Source organism: Pieris napi, chromosome 9 (genome assembly GCF_905475465.1).
Source record: "Pieris napi chromosome 9, ilPieNapi1.2, whole genome shotgun sequence".
NCBI classification, from domain to species: domain Eukaryota; kingdom Metazoa; phylum Arthropoda; class Insecta; order Lepidoptera; family Pieridae; genus Pieris; species Pieris napi.
Genome location: NC_062242.1, coordinates 9,289,168 through 9,310,625, shown reverse-complemented (window position 1 = coordinate 9,310,625; position 21,458 = coordinate 9,289,168). Strand labels below are relative to the sequence as shown.

The window sequence follows — 21,458 nt, the reverse complement described above, 5'->3', positions numbered from 1 at the left end:
AGACCATCGCAGTCAAACTTGGGCTAAGCCTATTAGTAGAGGAGCCCACGATGCTAAATGGGGATTTACTCGAGCGTCATAGAGACCTATTGGGTTGCGGAGCTTAGATAATTACAAGAAAAAAATGTTATATATAAAAAAAACCTTTTCATCGGTCTATAGCCGCTCCCCCCGGCTATGGACTTTCAAGAATGTAAAAAAAACTGCCATGGGCATACTCCAGCGCGTCAGATATTGATAACATCCAAGTCCTACGTAATAAGAAAGAAAATCTATAAGGCAGACGTCCAGGACTCTGCATTTAATCACAGTAGGTAGGTACTCGTAGCGAACGAAATGAATTCCGATCCGAAAAAAACATGTACGTAAAAAAAAAAATAACATTCAAAAAATTCAAATGGTCTGCTTTCGAAATATCAGTGGCCTGGGTCTGCCTCATTTTTGTTTTCGAATACGCCAGCGAGGAATATTGGTACGAGATGAACTTTGATGCAGTAATAACGTAGTCGTTTTTAATATTATTATTAATTTTTTAAATATTATCTTTAGACCTAAATATGTTTTTTGCGATGAATGAATTATTACATTTTTGTTAGGCTTCGCCGATAAATAAAAAATCTGTAATCCAGACTTAGTTTGACCGAAACGATGTTTCTGTGTTTACACTTCCTTGAACTTTACCACAACTCGATTTTCAACCGCCTTACAATAACTCCCTTCTTTAACCGTCCCTCCCCATCTTAGCCTAACCATTTCTACCGTATATTGGTCCCACCATCGCAGACATTTTTTAACTACATTATTACTAGATAACTAGAAAAAAAATAATGAAAGCTAAATTAAAGGCAGTAATAAATAAAACAAACCAATCCTTCAAATTTCTTTATTCATGTATGTACATTAAGTATTGAGATTTCACATAATTGCAATCTAAATAATAATTTAGTTATAGCAGGATACATGGAAGATAGTTGAACAATCTATTACAATAAGTTAGCACAATGATACCTATATTTAACAAATTAATTTAGTTAATACAACCAATAGTTCAAAATAGGTATCGGGCGATCAACAAAGTACTAAAAACTGTTCTATCTCAAATCTGTCTAGGAAACAAATCACTAGTGAAGATAGCCAATTTTCTTGACATATGCTTTTTTCTACTTTGAACACATTCAGAAACACAAGAAAATTGATTAAAATTAGTAAAAGCACGCTAAGTTAGCACAGATTACACGAAATGCATTACTCATTTTTGATGATGCGACCCGCATTTTACGTCATCTTTATAATTAGTTGTTTAAAAGCAATTTCGTTATCGAAAGAAATAATATTTTGGACTTCTTCCTTTAAATATAGTTTGCATTTCGTTGAATAAATCAGATTATTAAAGGACTTTACTTACTTTTCAATACCTCTTTTGAGATCAAACATCATTTCCGATTTTTATTAGCCTCATGAGTTGAAATGTATTAATAATTTTGGTCATAACTATATAATAATTAAAAGTAATGTAAAATCCTTTAAGGTAAAAGCATAATGTACCTACGAAACAGAAGTGCAAAAGTACATAGGAATACAAAAAGTATACAATTTTTCACCGAGTATAATTTATAATAAAAATTTCTTACATTTGAAATTTGTTAATGATTTTTTTGTCGTCAAGTTTGCGTAACTTACGTTTTCCGAATAGAATAAAATACTGAGTATAATCAGGAATGTTTATATAATACAATAAAGATCCCATGCAAGTTACACGAATACATTATATATAGTTCAGTTCTTTTCGATACAATTTTATAAACAAACTAATTTCACTAAAATAATAATCGATACAATTTAATCATAATGATTACACATATCTTTGGATACACGTCGATTTGAAAACGAGTAAAATGTATGAAAAAATCGTACAAAACCCACAAGCAGGTAGCCATTTTGTTTATAATGCATTAAACAAGATGGCGTTAGCCTATCTAAAATCTCATTTTTCTACATTTGCCAACTTCAATTCTATTATTAGACATTCGGTGGTTTTGACAGTTTTAACCCAAATATTTAATAATAGAAATGACATTGACAAACGATAAAACCTTATATGGACACGCTTACGTCACAAAAAGTAAACAAAAAGGACTAGATCATTAAAAATAATTATAATACATTTACCGGCTAACATATTACATAATCACATACATTACTGAGATAATTCTTTTGTGAATAAAATTAAGCTAACACATACAAATTTTCAATTAATTATAAGTAAATATATCAAATAAATTGGACATAATTGACAACTGACAGTCGTGCTATATGAGATGACATTAGATCATGAAATTACGAAATAGAAGGTGAAGATTTTTGTACTCAATATACAAAAGAAAGTGGCAGTGCTTTATTATATATTGTTTTGGAACTAAACCGCTAATAGCCTATATATATTAAGGAAATAAATTGTCCACGAGCTTAAAGCATTAATAGTTCATTATTTTGAATACAAAAGATTACAATACAAGTACCAATTCATGTAAAAAGTACTGGTATGTTTTAATTTGACCAAATTCTTCATTGTTTTTTTTCTCTATTTTGGTTACCGTTCACCTTATTTGGTTACCATGGAAGCGTAGACAGTCTCACTGTCTTAGTTCACGTTAAATATTTTAAATAAATCACTACTTTAATTAGTTGAAAATTGGGGTACACCTTTATAAAGTTTAAAAAAAGCTGGATAATGAATACATATTTAGATACGGAATAAACTTTCTTAAAATTCAAGCATGTATAACTTTAATTACTTTACTAGCGATTTATAATTGAATATAAATTTACACTACGACTGTTGCGTTGTAAATGAGAAAATCTAATCAATTCCATTTAATTGCTTACGAAACAACTATACAGTATACATATTTCTTTTATCTATGGTGTTTTTTACATCCACGATGGATAAATAATGAGACGGTGAAGTAAATATTCAGCCTAAACCTTCCGGGGGAAACGACAACGCAACAGTGTCATGAATAATTTTTTACACATTTCGGTTATATTAGAGAATATAAGAGACTAATTGACCTAGAAGCCACATTCGATAGTCTATACTAAACATTATTATCGAGTCATTGGAAGGTTACACTCGTGCGGACAATTCGAAAATATTTTTCTTAAAACCAATTAAGCCTAATAGAAAAATACCAATTGAAAGATTAAAATTGTGTTGAAATTTTTTAATACTTTCGAATCGCCACACGCTTTTAAATATAATTTCATTATAATTATAATAATATAAATAAAAACCATATTTTGTTATTGTCTCCCAGTAGTATAGTGGGCACATTGAGATTGCGATGCGTGATTATAATTTACACGAACAATTTTTTTTTATAATTGCGATATAGTTTTTTTACGATGTTATGCTTTTTGGTAGAACTACCCCGTCTTAGTGTAGGGCTATTAAAGCAAGACCAACCCTAAAAATGGGCCTGTTTTAGCTTTTATGTTACGCTAGATTTTCTTAGGGAATAAAAGTTTTTATTTCTCTAGCAATCATTTTGTATATGGTTCGTCGCCTCTTTACATCATGAAGACCACAAAAGTATGGATTATATTTATATTACTATTAACTCTTGTACACTTAGGAACCAATATAGAAAATATTATGCAATACGTCCAAGATATATCATTGATTTAGGTGGGGTTAGTAATTAGTAGGTAACTGTTAATTAGTAGCAATTCTGTTGTACCAAACTTAACTATTATAACATAATTATAAATATTACCGAAGTATATTTTTAAACTTACAGCTAACAATACATATTAAACTATTGGTGATTTGTGACAATTGAGAAGTGTTGGCCTAGTCTCAACGTGCGACTCCCTAGGGTCTTAGGTTCGATACCTGGGCACGAATGGGCTATCAGTTCATGTGCCCATTTAAGACGTACGTAAGGTGAAGGTGAATCAGAGGAAATCGGCATGCCTTAGACACAAAAAAGCGTGTGTCAGACATTGGATCACCTACTTAACTATTAAGAAAAATAAATAATCACGAAACAGACACCCATCTGAGGCCCAGACCTAAAAGATTGTAGCGCCACTGTTCACTCAAAAATGCACACGAGAAAAAATGTATAAGCTAGCTTACAAAACTCGTATATTACTAGTGCAATCAACTGATTACTTAAATAGTTTAGGTGCTATAGCCTATAATGTCAAATCTAAGAACCTCTGAATACGTGAAACAAAAGAATGGGAATCGCCTAGCATAGACAAGCCTTTTATATGGAAATCTAGCGAAATGTCTATGGGTCCAAAGCAAATATTAAGTCAAACTAAATAAGTAATTTTAGTACAACAGCATAGCACCTCGGTTCTTAATACAGACGAATAAATTACGAATAATCTTGGACTAAACTAAAAATAACACACGATGTAAATAAATAGTTTTTAAATAGTAAAGAATATACAAAAGTAAATTAAACTATTGTACATATACACAAAAATCATATCCAATTAATTCATTGTAAAATGTCTATTAAAAATTGTCAAATTCAAAACTTACACTTAAATACGTAATTATTTTCAATTCTGTGATGGTGTTTCGTCAATTTTGAAATGCTAAAAGATCACGTATAGGTACGACCTTATTATAAAACATGGACTAAACATAGTATTGTTTGTAGTTATGGCTGTTAATAAACACCGTTCTCATGATACTACTATTTTTAGTCGACGTGATAAGGCCGATCAAATCTTATAGAATTTGGTTTTCACAGTAAAAATAGCAGAATCTGCCGTATATGTTAGATAATTAGCAATACAATACTCAATTTATATCATTTAGCAATAGACATTAATTTTAAACATAGCATAAGACTGATATTTATAATTTGAAGTTAATACGTGCGAGAGAGACACACACATCTCTCTTTTAAGAGTATTGTCAATATGCGAGTTCATTCGCTATAGAGATTTATATGAGTTGTCATGGCAACGTTTTAGGTTCGATTATAATCTCCTAAAGGTTTATAAGCGAGTGACGTCACCGTCGTAACGTCAGCAGAAGCAAGCGTACAGCTTCGAGAGATCGACGCCCCAATACGCGTCTAGTTGGCTCCTACAAATACAAAGTTTAAAAATCTACACTAATATTGTAAAGAAAGATTAGATTTTTGTCAGTTAATTAATAATAAAATTAAATATTCAGCTACAACAGGGAGTAAAATAGGCTTTATCAACGTGATAGGAGCAGAGCCTCAATCAAAAATGTTGCAAAAACTTTCGTGAACGCGCCATCTTAGGATCGATTTTAAGGAACACGGGTTCGAACTGAAAATAAATTAGTCCTGGAAGGAAGAAAAGAACTCCACGGATGAAGCCGCAATATAATATAAAAACATTTTATAATCTTACAAACACGTTTAGTACGAAATATTTTTTTTTATAAATTTTCAGATTTTTTTGTATTAAATTCGTCAGTAAATAATTTTGTATCTACCCTATAAAAATATTGAAAGAGTGTCAAAAGTGAGGTCTAATACATACGATCATGTATCATGTCCGTGATGCGCGTGAGTGGGCGAAGCGGCACAGCTGCTGTCAGACTGACCTCCCTCCATACTCTCAGTTCCCACCTGCAACACGATTTAGATTAATACAAAATATTCGAACAATTATCTACACCAAAAAATAATGATTCTTACTAAATAACTTTGGATTATAGAAAGAAAAAGTAATTCTTTATTAATTTTATGTCACCTATGTTTAAGTAATAGGAACTTATTTAAACTCCTTTAGCCCTCAATGTTTACAGAATAAATACATTTCTCAGTCGATTTCAATTATCATTTATTCCGCGAATAACATTTATTTATTTCCTTATTTCCTATTTTTACAGTAATTTAATACTAATACAATAGAAAATTTACTAATATAAAAATTTAACTAAAAACATAATATAAACAAAACAAGAAAACATAGAACCTAAACCTTTTTATAACTAATTATAAACATGTATTGTACTGTCGGGAATCGAACCCTTCAGGTTATACGTCATATTCACATTTTTTTAATGACCACAATACCCAACGAAAACCTTATAGACCAGTGCAGATAGCCTTTAAAATAAATAAAAAGTGAAATAAATAATAGTAGGATGAAACCTATTGGAAAGGGAGGATAATATTAGAAGATGACGGGTCTGGGCGTTACTGCATACGATTTTTTGCATTTTCTGAGAAGATTTACTATTGTAATATTTATATTTTTTTTTACCATAGGAAAGTAGAGATTTCAACGAACTGAAAGCCCCCAAACTTTTTGAAAAAAGCTGAAATTTTGACGTCAGAATTTTCGATTGAAAATTAGGGTGCTTTTTTGATATTATGTTAAAATGAGGCGAAAAAATAAATATTTTTAATCAAATAAATTACAGTATATTTGGGACATAATAATAATTTTTGAAAAAGATAAATAAAAAACCAAAAACTTGGTATTTTTATTTTTTCACCTAAATTTTGAGGTTATGTGAAAAAATTGCAAATACAAAAGTTGTAGATCTTTTTATGACCTACAACTTTGCCATTTAACTTTTTTCCATAGGACTTGTAGTTTTGCCGGAAATCAAGATAAACAATTTTTCACCCTTAAAAACTCACCCCCTCCCACTTCCCGAACTCGGATCGACCGTAATTTATTTTTCCTTTCATTTTGATCATATTCCCCTGCTTTCCTAATGGGTTTCATCCTACTGTAATTTTTTTTGGTTTCAAAAATTATCGACCCTGGTCTATTAGGCAAACCAGTACTTTGAGCTGAACTTTGTTGAACATTGGAGGATTTTTTTAAGTCTAATTTATTACATACATACTTCTTCCGAGTTATCTCTCCATGCAAAAGCAAAAGTCAAACGTATATTTGGGATTTTAATTTATAAAAAATCGATAATTTCGCGCGATAAATCAACTCACATCAATGTTAATATTAGGGTTACGATCGAATTTCGACCAGTGTACCTTAAGTACATCGTGAAGCGAGCTCATGCTGCCCAAACTGAGGGGCGTGATGGATCTCTCCAGCAGAGATCCGCTGCCCGCAGATCCACCGCCCACGGATCTACAAATTTCAAGAATACATCAATTTCTTTTAAGAAAAATCATTTAGAAAATGTCTCAAAACTACTGAACCGATTTTGATAAAACTTCGACTGTTCCTTGAGTCCTTAAGAAAATAGTACACTTTCTTGGAAGAGAAATAGATTTCTTCATACTTATTACTCATATATCAATTACTTAATATTAAAAAAAAAACACAATCGAACTAAATCAATGACGATTTGATAGACTGTAATTTCTAAAGTAGTTTCATAATGTAATTAAATAGTTATCTTTAAAATATATAGGTACCTATAAGAATTTGTGGACAAGTAAACATATGGATGGTAAAAATATTGTGAATATATATTTAATGCATTTTTCTGCACTCACCACAGATTAGGTATACTTAAATTGAATTGAAACCTCCTTAGTCGGGACACATTGTACTTTAATAATAATAAAAAAATATTTTAAAGCATTGTTTTGTTAGGAGAATAATGCTTTAATTTAATTTTCTTAAAGAAGTATTTAAATAAAATATGCCAATAAAAGTCTGTATTTCATTTCAGAATTAGAATATTACCGAATGAGATTATATAAATTATATGAAGATATATCCTCACCTATCCATAGGGCGATGTGAGAGCGGCGGGGAAGGGGGGGCTTCTGTGGGCGGATCTCTCGATCTTCCCGACCGCCATGAACCTATAAACAAACAATGAAGTTACACAAGTATTGTGAAAAACAAATTGTCAGTAATTAAGTTAATTTAGAAGCCATACCATTATATGACCCAGTGGGATGTGATACTGTAAGCGGTGAAGTCCGTTTGCTGCTGTCTCTACTGCTGTACATCATCTATAAAAAAAAACAATCTTATAATTATATTAATATATAAATTACGTGTCACGTTGTATGTCCGCTATGGACTCCTAAACTACTTAACCGATGCAGTTTGATCTAACTTAAAAGATAGGATAGCTTACATATATATAGTTATATCAATCCGTCAATTGTTGATCATGCGTGCTATATCGCGAGCACTTTGTTGATCCGAAAACCTATGTTGATCCGGGTGGTTTTTGTTGATCCAATATAATATTTTTCATACAAATGTGGTTCCGACCGGATCAACGATTTACTCCGTTGAAGTTTAGGAAACGCAACCGAAATGTTGATCCAATATACAAATCCACTCCGATAGTTGTTGATCCGATTCAAATGGGCCAATCAGAAGTCAGCAAGTCCTCCTATTGGACTTACCTAAGGTATTTGGATGGTTTAATTCCTATAATTTATTGCAAGACCACCTAATCAGTAACTTTTCTTTATTTATTCAGTTTTTATGTTTATAGGTATGATATATATTTATGGTAAGGAAATTTATGACGACACGCGCTTGTCGCTTACCCGATGTTAAGCTTCGTGGCTAGCTTCATACATGCCAGCAGCTTTATGTCATACAGAGTATGTGATATTGTATTGCACTCAGTAACCCTGAGATATAAGATGTAGAGTCTCGAAGCCCTGTTATTACTCCGCAAATAATGGACACCGTAGCGTTGTTTAGCTACCGCTTGGCCGTTGATTAACTGACAAAGGTCTGGCCTTTCCTCAGACTGGCCTTCGCAACAGTCCTACCAATACTCGATATACTCTTATATAACTTGACGTATCACACAGAATCTTCATTAAAATATATTTACTTTTTTTATAAATATTGTTAACATACGTGTTAAGTTGCATCCAAGTCCTATTTTGAAGAATAGGTTCTTTATTTAAAACTTCCATACATTTGTTTTTGCCTGGATTTATCTTTTTATTTATGTATGATTGGAAATATTTTTTGACTAATTGTATCTCTTCATCCGACCACTTTCTATGACTGTTTTTTTTCGTTTCTGAATTGGATTATCACTATCACTATCGCTTAAACTTGGGCATTTTATTTTTGTCTTTCTGTTATTTGGTTTAATATTGATATTTTTATTTTTAGAATCTTTATGATATATATTATTTTCTTTGGCTCGTCTAGTTTTACTTCGTTTCTGAATCTGTTTATCATCATCAACATCGCTTTCACTTGTACTACTTGACCATTTTCTTTTTGTGTTGCTTCTGTTTGGCTTAATTTTGGGGTCTTTATTTTTAGGGTCTTGGTTGTAATGATTGTCTTGTTTTTTATCGTTTACTTCATTATAGTCTCCAATTTCTATATCGTCCATGTTCTTATTGACTGTAGTTTCTGGTGTTTCGATAGATATTTTGGGGTTTGTAAGTAAGATGTTAGATTGGTCGCTTTCTATTGCCAAATTTTTTGAAGATGGCGTCTCTTCCTCAAAGTTTTTAGTTTCTTGGTATGATTGAGACCTAATCGTTTCTATTATGTTACTCTTCTTCTCCATTAATTTATTTTCATATTCTAAGAGTTGAGATCCTACAACAGCTGTTTGGAGTACCTGCATAGGCAATCTATAATTTTGTGCATGAACTGATATATTATGCCCTAGAAATCCTGCCAATTGCTCAGTATAATGATCATTTTGTTTAGAATGAATTTGGGATATTGTAGCAATATGATGTCTCATTCCGGTTGATGTAATCATCTCGGGGCGTTTCAAATTACACTGTTTTTTATCATATCTAAACACTAACCGCCCTCAAAAGGTTCTTGTGTACCAGGTCTTGGAAATAAATATTGGTTGGAGCTTGGCATTTTTAAATCTTCACGGCAAGCTATTTTTAAATCTATGTTTTCTCGCATTATTTTTGTTAGTTTAGTTAGTTTGACCATGCCTGTTTGTTCATTAAAGCCACACATTTCTTTTATGGCACTTACAAATGTTTAATTGTTTTCAGGATCAATTGCGTCAGTGAGATTTTCAATAGTTGTGTCTTTTTTCCGCAATAAAATTAAAAGAGTAGCTAAATCTCTCATTTTGGAGAAAATCGCTTTACAACTTCGTCGTTCTTTTTTCTTCTTCAAGAGACGAGCACCGTATGCTATGATTAATAGATCATTTTTAACTACTAATGAAATTTCATCAGAACGAAGATGCGACAGTATTTTTTTCTTTTAGCTCAATCGAAGCGTTCGCCGTATTGGGAACGATTGTTAAGCTGTGATTAAACAATGCTTTTCTTTTAAGTGACGGAAGAACATGTTCAGAAGCTTTACAATTTCTTAAATGTCTGAAAAATGAAGATCTTTTAAATGTACCCAAGCATGTTTTACAAGTAGCGTAAGTTGACGGACTAGAGGTACCCTGGTTGCTTCGTTTTGATGGTAATAAGGTTAAATGAGCGTCCCGATCAAAGCTATTAGAATTGTGTAAAAAAATTCCCTTGTTTCTCAATTTATCTGTAATTTTCTGTCGTTTTAGCTTTTGTATTTTAGGGTCTGTATCATTAATAGCTTTATACTGAAGAACTTCGATTTCATCTGCGTGGTTACGTAAAAGATGTCTAAAATAATTATGTATAGTTACAATTGCTTGACAGTAGAAACATGCATTTCTTCGGTACCACTTACGTTTTCTCGCCGTATTATTAACGCTTTTTTCAACTTTACCTCCTCCAAAATCCGTAATTCCTTCTATGAGTACACTTACGCCCTCATTAGTCGATAAGCTCTGGCTACTTTCCCCACTATTGACTTGTGTGTTTCTTTCTTGTAACTGTTTTACTTTTCTATTGCAATTTTTTTCAACTGAACGACTGGGTCGTCATTATATTCATCGTTAAAAGACTAAAAGGTCAAGGTCAAAAGCCCTCGGATCAACGTTAGTTAGTAAGATTTCGCATATAAAACGGATGCACATTTGACTCGTCGGTATAATATTTGCGACCGTTACGGATCTACAAAAACATTATGTTAATGTATTTTTTGATGGCAAGTATGTTGCAAAGCGACCGATGCAGATCCCCAAACAAGCCTTCCATTTCTAATTCGGATCAAAGTATATCAGTTATATTTGTAAAGAGCCAATTATACACTGCAAGAAGGTGGATCAACATTTCTTTTAATATCTTACTAGATCAACATTTACATAGAACATATATATATATATATATATATATGGTTGCAGCTCCTTACAAACTTTATGTAAAAAAAAAAAACATGGCGATTTAAAAGAGTGGCGGAGTTTATTGCCAGTTCTTCTCTTCCGTTCTACGCCCTTGATTTGAGAACTGGCAGTAAATGTAAAATTAGAAGCATTAATATTTATTTCTTTAATGACGAATCACAAGTGTACACTGTACATTGTGTTACCTACGTGAATAAATGATTTTTGAATTTGAATTTGAATTTATATATAACTCTACTGTACGTGTGTCTGTCACTGAACTCCTTTTAAATGGCTTGACCGATTTCAATGATGTTTTTTGTATGTGTTTGGGTGGAGCTCCGCCTTGCGATTCTGTAACTCACTTTTCGAACTCACACAGCGGCGGTCGCGCTCAAATCAGTCGTAAAGTAGTCATTTTACGATTTGGCATTCTGATAGACAATAAACTACAAGCTCCCTCCTTATCAACAGCAACGCGTATTTTGTCGACGTTACATCTAATGAAACTTTCGAAACTTTATCGTTACATTCTCTATTGTATACACTTTTTTTGAATGAACATTCATACTTATTTAATAGAAATATTTTGAAAACAGTGAAATAAGGAATTTTATGTTTTTTTCTGTCAGTTTTGTTCGCTATAACGAATGCTATTTCATTTGTATATGTTAACGTAAAATTGTAAACACCGTTAGATTGTAATCTATCGGTTATCGGTTATCGGTATTCGGTAGATTGTACTACACTAACTTAGTTATCATTCAAACTTCTTTGTTCAATTACAGATTAATTTTACTTCCCAACAATTTCATATAACTACCGAATAATACGTTAATTTGTAAGCAGTTCGTTGAGGTTCACAATCTTTCGACAGTTTACAATCTCGCGAGATAGATTACAATCTAACGGTTTTTACAATTTTACGGTGACATATATAAGTATGTATGTCATTTAATTTTAGAAAAAAAAACTTTAAAAGCCGTCAATCAACTAAATTCTACTATCATTTACCTGATGATGATCATGATCATCAGCCGTCTCCAAGGTAGTGGGTAAATCTAGAAGCCTCTGTGAGCGAATACCATCTCCAGGGCCCATATGGGACACATGAGCGAAGTTCGTGGGCGCCGATATTAGACGGGAACGACGCTCCGATCTAAACGAAAAAAATGGTAATTTAAATTAAAAATACATAGGTGATTAATGCAAATAGCGTCCTTACAAGTCCGGAATTCGATTCTCGGTAAAAAAAATTGAATAAGGTTATTCTAACCGAATTGTTAGCGTTAACCACTGAGCTACAGAAGTACTGTAGGGATAAATTAATAGTCTTGCAGCTTAGATATGTGGCGAGCTTAAGTTTGATTTTCGGAAAAATTGTCTCTATCAAGAAGATGCCTTAAAATTAATTTTAATTTATATTTCAAATAAAAAAAATTCAAACTCTACATAGAATGATAAAAATAAAATAACTTACAATCTATTATGAGCTTCGATCGCTTGGTGAGATTGTTCCCTCACGGAATACCGTCGCTTGTTACTGCCATACGTAGCCGTTTCGAGATTAAGGGGACCCTCTGAAAAATTATAAGAAAATATAATTTAAATAATACTTATACAATTTATTTTATATTGTTAGTTAATAAAGTAATTAATATGAAAGTTAATGTCAAATTGTCATAGTTCATCGTTAGTTAGCTATTCTTTCTATAGAATGTTTCCGTAACGAAAATAAAAACCTAACAAACGATGACGTAATATAGGTGCGGCCAATTCGCGTTAAAGCGGGACAGAATGCATACTGCGTATTCACATCTCTCTGACGAGATCGGTGACGTAGCGTACGCGCGGCCGGTGCAGCCGGTACGCGTTAGAGTGAGACACTATATAGGCGTGTTAGTCTGAGTCTGGTAGATTGAATTAATATCAAAGAAAAAAAATACTGCATAAATAAAAAATAAATAAATAATTATAATTGCATAAGTTGATAAAAATGCTATGCAATAGCTTTACGGCGGCAGTCCCCGAGTGTCACGCGTTTGTTTTTATTTTAAACTTTCAAATGTGTGATTTTAAAATAACAATATGTTTACCCTAACTTATAGACCTAATATATATAGAACTTATTAGATAACAGTTAGTAATTATTTAACTTACGAGTAACGAGCGGTCGTAGATAGACAAGATACGGCGTAGTATCCGTAGAGAATGGGAACCCGTTGCCTCCGCTTCCTCCCGCAGCACAAACCCATCCGCCTTCATCTAAGGGCCTTGCGTTTGCTGAAAAATATTTATTTTTATTTGCATTATTATAAACAGAAAATAAAAAGAAATAAAACACAAAAGAGGTTATCTGTCTCAAAACGTCTAACCGAATTGTTTGATAAGAATTAATAAACAGAAACAGTTTAATTTTAGATTTCTTTTTAAATTATGAAATCACTCAAAGCTTAATTTTATATTAAGTTAATTGGATTTTATCTCCTGGTTTGTTCTACTCTCATTGGTTCTAGGTAAGGCCAATGAACAGTTAAGTTCAGGGACAACAGTCCCTACACAACAATATTTATTTTAATTTTTAGCAGTCGCTTATAAGTTAATATAATGGAACAATATTGTTAATATTTTATAGCGAAATTGTTTATCGGCATTCAACTATCACTACTTTACAAAAGCTACATTGCCTCAATGAACACAGAATGTACCTGGAGAATCTATGCGAACGAATAGTTCAGCAACTTCAAGTAAGAAATAAAAATGAAACTGTTTTGCAGGTTGTTCGGCATCCCATGGAAAATATAGTCCCAACAAATTATTCTTCGAGCTCAATAGTACGAATTCTGTGTTATTTTGAGTTCTCGGAGCTCAAAAAGATTTTGAAAAATCTCACGTGAGATTGGGGGATGGGGGAGGGGGTTGAATAAAATCTCACGACATCTCACCATTAGGTACAGAAAATTTAAAAAACACCTCACGTAATTTATGGACGCCCCCTTAAAGTACATACATTTCTATAATAAAGTCTCTTCTGTGTTAGGGAAGAGGTATTTAAGTAAATTGATCAAACAAAATAAACTATCACTATTTATTGACCTTGTTCCTCTCACGCACGCATGTTAGAACTACATCCCGTTAAAAAACATTAAATTAATTAAAAATAGCAATAAACTTACGTATATTGATCGTTTGCACCCAATCTCCAGTTTCAACGTCGTACACGTCAATATGCGAGGTCGTGAATATCAGTAGATGTGTGTCGTTCACAGCTGAAATACATTCTTATTATAAATACCCCGTACGTTTTTTACTATACTACTACTAAAGACATCACACAATTTAATAACCGCATTGCCAGCATTCAAAATAATATAACAGGAATTGTTCAGTAAACTGATCTCATTTTTGTATGAAAAAAGCAATAGAAATTCTTATTTGACATACTATTAAAGATACTCTTATTAGTAATTATATTTGATTTAATTTTTGACAAATTAAAAATAATACATTTAAACAAATTTATTTTTAAATTATTTAAATTTATTAAATTTATATTTATCAAAATTATTATCGCACGTCACTCGAGTTAACGTCAAAGTCTTAGACCCGTATTCAAGAACGTCACTAGAATCTATGAGAGAGCTGTCAAACCATTCTATATGAAGTTTGACATCGCAAGACGAGATTGACTTAAAATTCCTTGATATAGTTTTGCATTCTTGACCATACATTGTGACATTTCTCTCCATATAACAACCCTATAAGGCCAATTTTTTTTTAATACCAAATATCTATCTATCTATATATATAAAAAGAAAATGGTGTTCGTTTGAGGCTCTTTCACGCTTAAACCACTGATCGTATCGACATGAAACTGCCACCATTCGATGCGAAATTTTTCCTAGATGGTTTATGGCTATTTATTTTAATTCCAACGTTCCTTAATTTTTTATTGCTGTTTTACTTTTATGAAAATTTATACATACGGACTTCACCGCGGAAACATTCGGGGAGGCTTCCTAGAACCTCAAAACGCCAACATCTGTTAAAAACTCGATTTTCGAAATATTTCAATTTTCTTAGCGGGAAGTTAAAAAGAAGAATAATTAGAATATAAACATAAATTTTATTTATTTCCTATTTTAATTCGCCCAGCAAAGCGGGCGGGAAACGGCTAGTATTCTATAAATAAAATATATACCATGATACTGTGGATGTGCTGTATACATTATCTCAGCGTCTCTCGCCCTCATCCCCACTCGATCCACGTACAAGGCCAAAGCACTGAAGACCAACAACCAGTCCGTTCCAGCTGGTCTAGCGCAAAGTGGTCTTGCGCCAGAGTGAGTTAGGAATACGCTCACTTGGTTTTCTGGGTGAACTAGAGCTGTAAATATAAAAGTTTTATTAGGTATTTATATATGAATTTTATCCATTCCAGACAAACTAAAAAATAAAAAATAAATTTACACTAAATTCAATTCTATCTTCGTTTCTATCTAGTCTATATTCATTAAAACCTCTTCTTATAACACCAAAAAAACCCTTTAAATAATGTATATGATAAAGGGAAGAAGAAAGAGAGGATGCCCACCAGAAACCTGAGAAGGTGAAATAAAAAGAGATAGTGGAGAAAAATTGGAAAATGGTAGCGAAGATGCGAGACAAATTTGGAGACATTTACTCCGTCGATAGTCGTGTACTTATATTAAATATCATATACGAATAAAAAAAATCTGTGGCGCTACAACCTCTTTAGGTCTTGGCCTCAGATTTCTGAATCTATTTCGTGATCATTTTTAAATCTAATACGCAAGTAGGTGATCAGCCTCCAGTGCCTGACACACGCCGTCGACTTCTTAGTTCTAAGACATGTCGGTTTCCTCACGATGTTTTCCTTCACCGTTCGAGCAAATGTTAAATGCGCACATAGAAAGAAAGTCCATTGGTGCACAGCCGGGGATCGAACCTACGACCTCAGATATGAAAGTCACACGCTGAAGCCACTAGGCTAGTACTGCTCGACTCATATCATATTCGAATACAGACTATTTTATTTATTTATACGATAAAGCTACACATCAGATTAGTAAAATCAATAATGTTCATTAATCACTACCAATTGTTTTTTTTTTTTCAATACTGACACAAGGTCCTATGAGCTATCAAGCTATACTCACAAACAGCTGGTCGATCCAAGTCAGTCCTCAATGTATGGGCAACGAGACCTCCTCTGTACCCCAAAATGAGTCGTCCCCTACAAAGTTGTACGCTCAGTACGGGCGCGGCCGCTCGCAGTTCAGCAACGCGGTACCTTCTTGCGGCCGTGCGAGTTATTTCATATACTAGCACTACCCACGAGTTCTGAAATATATATAATTAAACTTACTCAAAGGAACTTTTGGCAAGATTATCGCTCTCATTTCAAAAAAAATTGTTCAGTACAAACAAGTACCGATTATTTGTTTATTTTGGACATTACTACTTTGTGGGTAATAAAAATTAGACCCTACTTTTAAAACTTTCTTTATAGAACAGGGATCAAACGTGAAGGAGGCTCACCTGATTTTAAGTGATACCGCCCATGGACACTTTCAGACCCAGAGGGCTCGCGAGTGAGTTGCCGGCCTTTATTCGTATTGCATAGTAGCGTCAATTTATATTTATTTGTATAAAAATTACTCGGAAAACCACATACAAATCAGTCTGTACTTATTAACTTATACTTTGGTATTAATCCAAGTTATAACTGACCTGTCGTTTACAAACTACAGCAAAACCATGCGCAGTGGCATTCAATTCGCCGACAGCCACATCCACCGCGCCCTTAGCCTCTGCGAGTTTCACGCTCTCCGCTTCGGGACATTCCAACGCACGGATCGGTACCAACCGCACGTGTCTGCCACGACCGGCTATCACCACTGTAATATCATATTTTTAAATAAAGCATAATTAAAGCTTAAAATATTTAAAAAACTGACCCACAGTATTACGAGCTTTATGGAGTTTTAGATAAAAAGTTAAAAAATTTATAATGCAGTGTAAACTCCATGTAACGTCCCTCTACTTAACGACAACTCCGTTAAAGCGTCGAAATCAATTGGTTATTCAATAATACACTCTACATAGCGTTTGACCCACCCTCAATAACGACAATAAAATAATAAAAAATACTTAATTTTCCGAAATTTGTTAATACTGCGAAGCTGTGTACATCATACGTACTAAACTTTCTGAGAAATCCGTTCTTTTGTTTACAAATTGGACGAAGATGCCTCAATATCGCAAAATATGAATAAAATAAGTATAAAAAAATACAACATATTTGCTGGTACAGCAAAAGCGTTAGCATAGCGTTCAAATAAGAATTATTTTTATGTAATTACTAACACTAGTCTGAAATAAACTTTTTCTAATACAGATTTTTCTTATTTCCATTTAACAACAACTCTTTGTAACGTCAAAATAAGCACAGTCCCTTGACGTTATATAGAGTTTACACAGTATTTTAAAAAAATTACACAAGAGAATATTTAATTACCACCAACATATGATTTTATTAATACAACATTTTGTACAGAATTATAAAAATTCCTAATATATAAATGGAAATTGCATTCAGAAAGTTACGTGATTGACTTTTGTTTTATTATAGTTATTTAAAATAGCTTACCCAATAAATGTTCGGCTGGCACATAATGCAACTTAGCGACAGGAGCGTGAGATCTTCGCGGCACAATTTCACCCCGCTCGAGATCCAATAAAGCGAGACCAAAATCTCCACCCAAACATAATCGACTCCGTTCGACAATGCACGCACATTGCACGCTACGAACGCCCGCCCAAGATGACGAATCTACTATTATTCCTGCGGTGTATACCTAGTTGAAAAGAATTATATGGTTACTAGCTGATCCGGCAAACGTTTTTGCCATGTTTATCTACTATATAAAAATAAGTCGGGTTTTCCTTCCTGACGCTATAACTCCAGAACGCACGAACCGATTTCCACGGTTTTGCATTCGTTGGAAAGGTCTCGGGCTCCGTGAGGTTTATAGCAAAGAAAATTCAGGAAAAATTTCAACAGAAAAGCGGGATCACCAAACGAAATGTTACATAAAACGATGCCATCTAGTGGCGAAACGGAGTTCGCCGAGTTTGCTAGTCATTTATAATAAAAAATAGGGGTTTTATCGTAGAGGGGTGAAAATGCTGTATCATAAAAAAAAATATTTATCTAAAAATTAAAAAAAAAATTAGGGGTGGACTACCCTTAACATTTAGGGGGATGAAAAATAGATGTTGTCCGAATCTCAGTTATGCACACAAAATTTCATGAGAATCGGTCAAGCCGTTTCGGAGGAGTTTAACCACAAACACCGCGACACGAGAATTTTATATATTAGATTAATTAAGTTCAGTGCTAAACTTAAAGATGTTATAGTAGTTAATAATTGTAGTAGTTATAATAGCATTTACGACACTTCGTTCTAAGTTATAAAATTTCGTTGTACAGTCGACTCTCGATAATTTGACACTCGTTAATTTGAATCTCTCGATAATTTGAAAAAAAAAATCCGGTCCCTTGAAAAACACTCGATAATTTGAATAAAATCAATAGAAATTGGTCCCTTCGGTAATTTGAAGTTGAAAAAGTATTATCTTGCTCGCCAACATGCGATAATTTGAAATCCAGTCTTCCCTACTCTCTATAATTTGAAGCGATTATCATGCATGTACCTGTCGTTTGTTTGCATACATGCACAGACTTGTCAATTGTTGGCGACACAAGTGACGATTACTTTGCAGCTCTCACCACTATCAAAATTTCTTTGGACAATGATAAACTGAAGTCACTCACTCAAAAAAAGATTACAGACTTCTTTTTGAAATAAAAATTTGTGAATAATGGTTATATGTAATAATAATTGTTAATACATAATAAAAATATGGAAATAATAAGTAACAAATTTTGATCAAATTCTTATTTCCTTCAGTTGCCCCTCCCCCTCGTGCTTATTCAAACACTTGTTATTTTGATCTCTTGATAATTTGAAATTTATCTCTGGTCCCTTGAGTTTCAAATTATCGAGAGTCGACTGTATTTGTATAAACCTCATATATGAACATTTATAAACACTACATTGAATGTTTGAATTATTTTTATGTTAATTACAAATTTAATTTTATAACTAACGGAGATTTTTACAAAACTAAGGGTTTGTTTCACAATGTACGGATAAGTTCTACATAAGTTCCAAATTAGCTATTTATAACTTATTGGTAAGGATAAACACTATTGTTACGTTTCACGACTGTCAGATAGCGCTATTCGTCACATAAAGCCCATCATAAGTTACGAGGCCGATGAAGTGTCAAATAGCACAATTTATCTTCCAAATAATTTATATGTTGCATAGCTATTTGGTACTTTATCCATACATTGTGAAACAGACCTTTAATCTTTTTAATTACACTCTTTATATAAAGTACTCAGGCGTCGTTTTCTTTCAAATTATGATTACGCTATAATAATAATAATGCTAATAAGTTCATTAGGGAGCGTTCAAGTATTACGTAAAGAATTTTGGAAGGGGGGTTCTTTTGTAAAACGTTACGATGCGGGGCGGGGATTGAATTACGCGTTATTGTTAATATTATTTTCAACTTACACCACATAATAGTAACTAAAGAGTCACTAGCTGGTCTACTAGACTTGGGTACTGAAAAACGTTACGGCGAGTTACATGGGGGGGGGGGGTGTATAAATAAAGATATAAGTTACGGACACAAATACTTACGCATTTATCAGGCAAGTTGTTACGTTTGAGTATTCTGTGCAACTCGCTGAGTGCGACCACCCATTTGGTTTTCTCCGATTCAGATTCCGCCAACATCAATGTATGGTAACGCTTGCCGCCTTCCAATTGGGACGTTGATATCTACATTGTATAGATAATTTACAATTTATTTTTTATGGACGCGCTTAGGAACTATATAGTTTTGTGTTGAAAATAGCTGTAGTGATATAAACATCACTCCACGTTTAAAGAAAACACTTTTTTAACGGATTGAACTTATGTATTATTATATTGACGTGATACTTTTTGACATTCAACATCTTTTGTCTTCAGTCACCGTGACCACGCACGCTGTAAAGCACGCTAAACGTCGGTTAAATTTAAAATCATGTAAAATAATTGTAAACTTCAATCGGGTAAAAAAGTGTTTTCTTTAAATGTGTAAAAGTTATGTCAATAAAAGACAATACTATCACTCCACGTACCAATTAAGAGAAAAACCGTGGGACACTTATCTCTAGAGTACTCCACTATATTAAGATACAATTTTACAATAATTGATGATTTATAATATAAATAATAAAATAATATTTGATATGATAATTGCATATTTTTTTTATATTAGTTTCATACAACTTGTATACGTTTTTATACACGTCACGTATAGTATGCGTTACATAACATCATACAGTATTTTTTAAATTATTTTATAATTAAAAAAAAAAATACAGCATATTAATATTTTTTTATTTCGGTCGTGTTCTTAACAGGTGTGATATGATTGCCAGCTTTAAAACTTTATTTATATCTTGTTTTTCCACAAAATCACCTAGTAACGCGTAACTTTAAGATCTTGGACCATCCTTCTGGGATAAAAAAAAATAATAAAAATTACTTATAAACATTTAATAACTTATCAGAAACGTGGGTGACGTAGTACTTACCCTAAATATACAGGGTATATCCCGTTTACTCGCATGAATGACGTCAGAGTCCTTCACTGACGTCACACTGAATTCCGGATCTCTCATGTCCAGTACTTGGCTTACACATACAGATGGCAACGCGTTTCTAAAAACAAACGTAAATGAAGTTTTTATGTTAAAAACCGAGTAGTTTTAAAGTCAATATAAACTAAGAATATATATATGCATTAAAACTACGATAAAAAAATTGGACAAATAACTGTTTGTTATTATACATCTTTTATCTAAAGATAATTTTTTAATTAAAATTATAACCAAAACGGATTACAACGTAATATACGAAGAACGTTATGTACTAACAAAGACAATTTAATTCTAATTTATTGGTTGAGGTATGTGTGTGTGCGTTTTAATGTGATTTTAAAAATCCATTCGATTTGATTATCTCCTTCGAAAAGACGCGTTTGGAGATAACTCGTACGTACGGATAAAGACTTAAAATACGTATATGTATATTATTTTGAGCAATTTTAGAAAATATCAGCAATTAATTCGGGAATTTCAATAATATTA

General features: G+C 32.7%; 1 protein-coding gene across 5 annotated transcripts in view; it reads right to left on the bottom strand.

Moving 5' to 3' along the window:
* Positions 1–4,206: 4,206 nt before the first annotated feature.
* The window catches only part of LOC125052267 (serine/threonine-protein kinase Genghis Khan), a 49,807-nt gene continuing 32,555 nt past the window's right edge, over positions 4,207–21,458 (bottom strand). For all 5 annotated transcript variants that reach the window (XM_047652994.1, XM_047652996.1, XM_047652995.1 and 2 more), the window contains 15 exons: positions 20,904–21,030; positions 19,960–20,100; positions 17,832–18,039; positions 16,913–17,079; positions 16,339–16,522; positions 15,360–15,545; positions 14,335–14,427; positions 13,319–13,441; positions 12,639–12,738; positions 12,173–12,317; positions 7,874–7,949; positions 7,715–7,796; positions 6,966–7,110; positions 5,542–5,630; positions 4,207–5,113 (listed from right to left, as the gene is read on the bottom strand). In XM_047652994.1, coding sequence (XP_047508950.1) covers positions 5,544–5,630; positions 6,966–7,110; positions 7,715–7,796; positions 7,874–7,949; positions 12,173–12,317; positions 12,639–12,738; positions 13,319–13,441; positions 14,335–14,427; positions 15,360–15,545; positions 16,339–16,522; positions 16,913–17,079; positions 17,832–18,039; positions 19,960–20,100; positions 20,904–21,030 — 1,864 coding nt within the window. In that variant the 3' untranslated portion in view covers positions 4,207–5,113; positions 5,542–5,543. The remainder of the gene's footprint in view (positions 5,114–5,541; positions 5,631–6,965; positions 7,111–7,714; positions 7,797–7,873; positions 7,950–12,172; positions 12,318–12,638; positions 12,739–13,318; positions 13,442–14,334; positions 14,428–15,359; positions 15,546–16,338; positions 16,523–16,912; positions 17,080–17,831; positions 18,040–19,959; positions 20,101–20,903; positions 21,031–21,458) is intronic.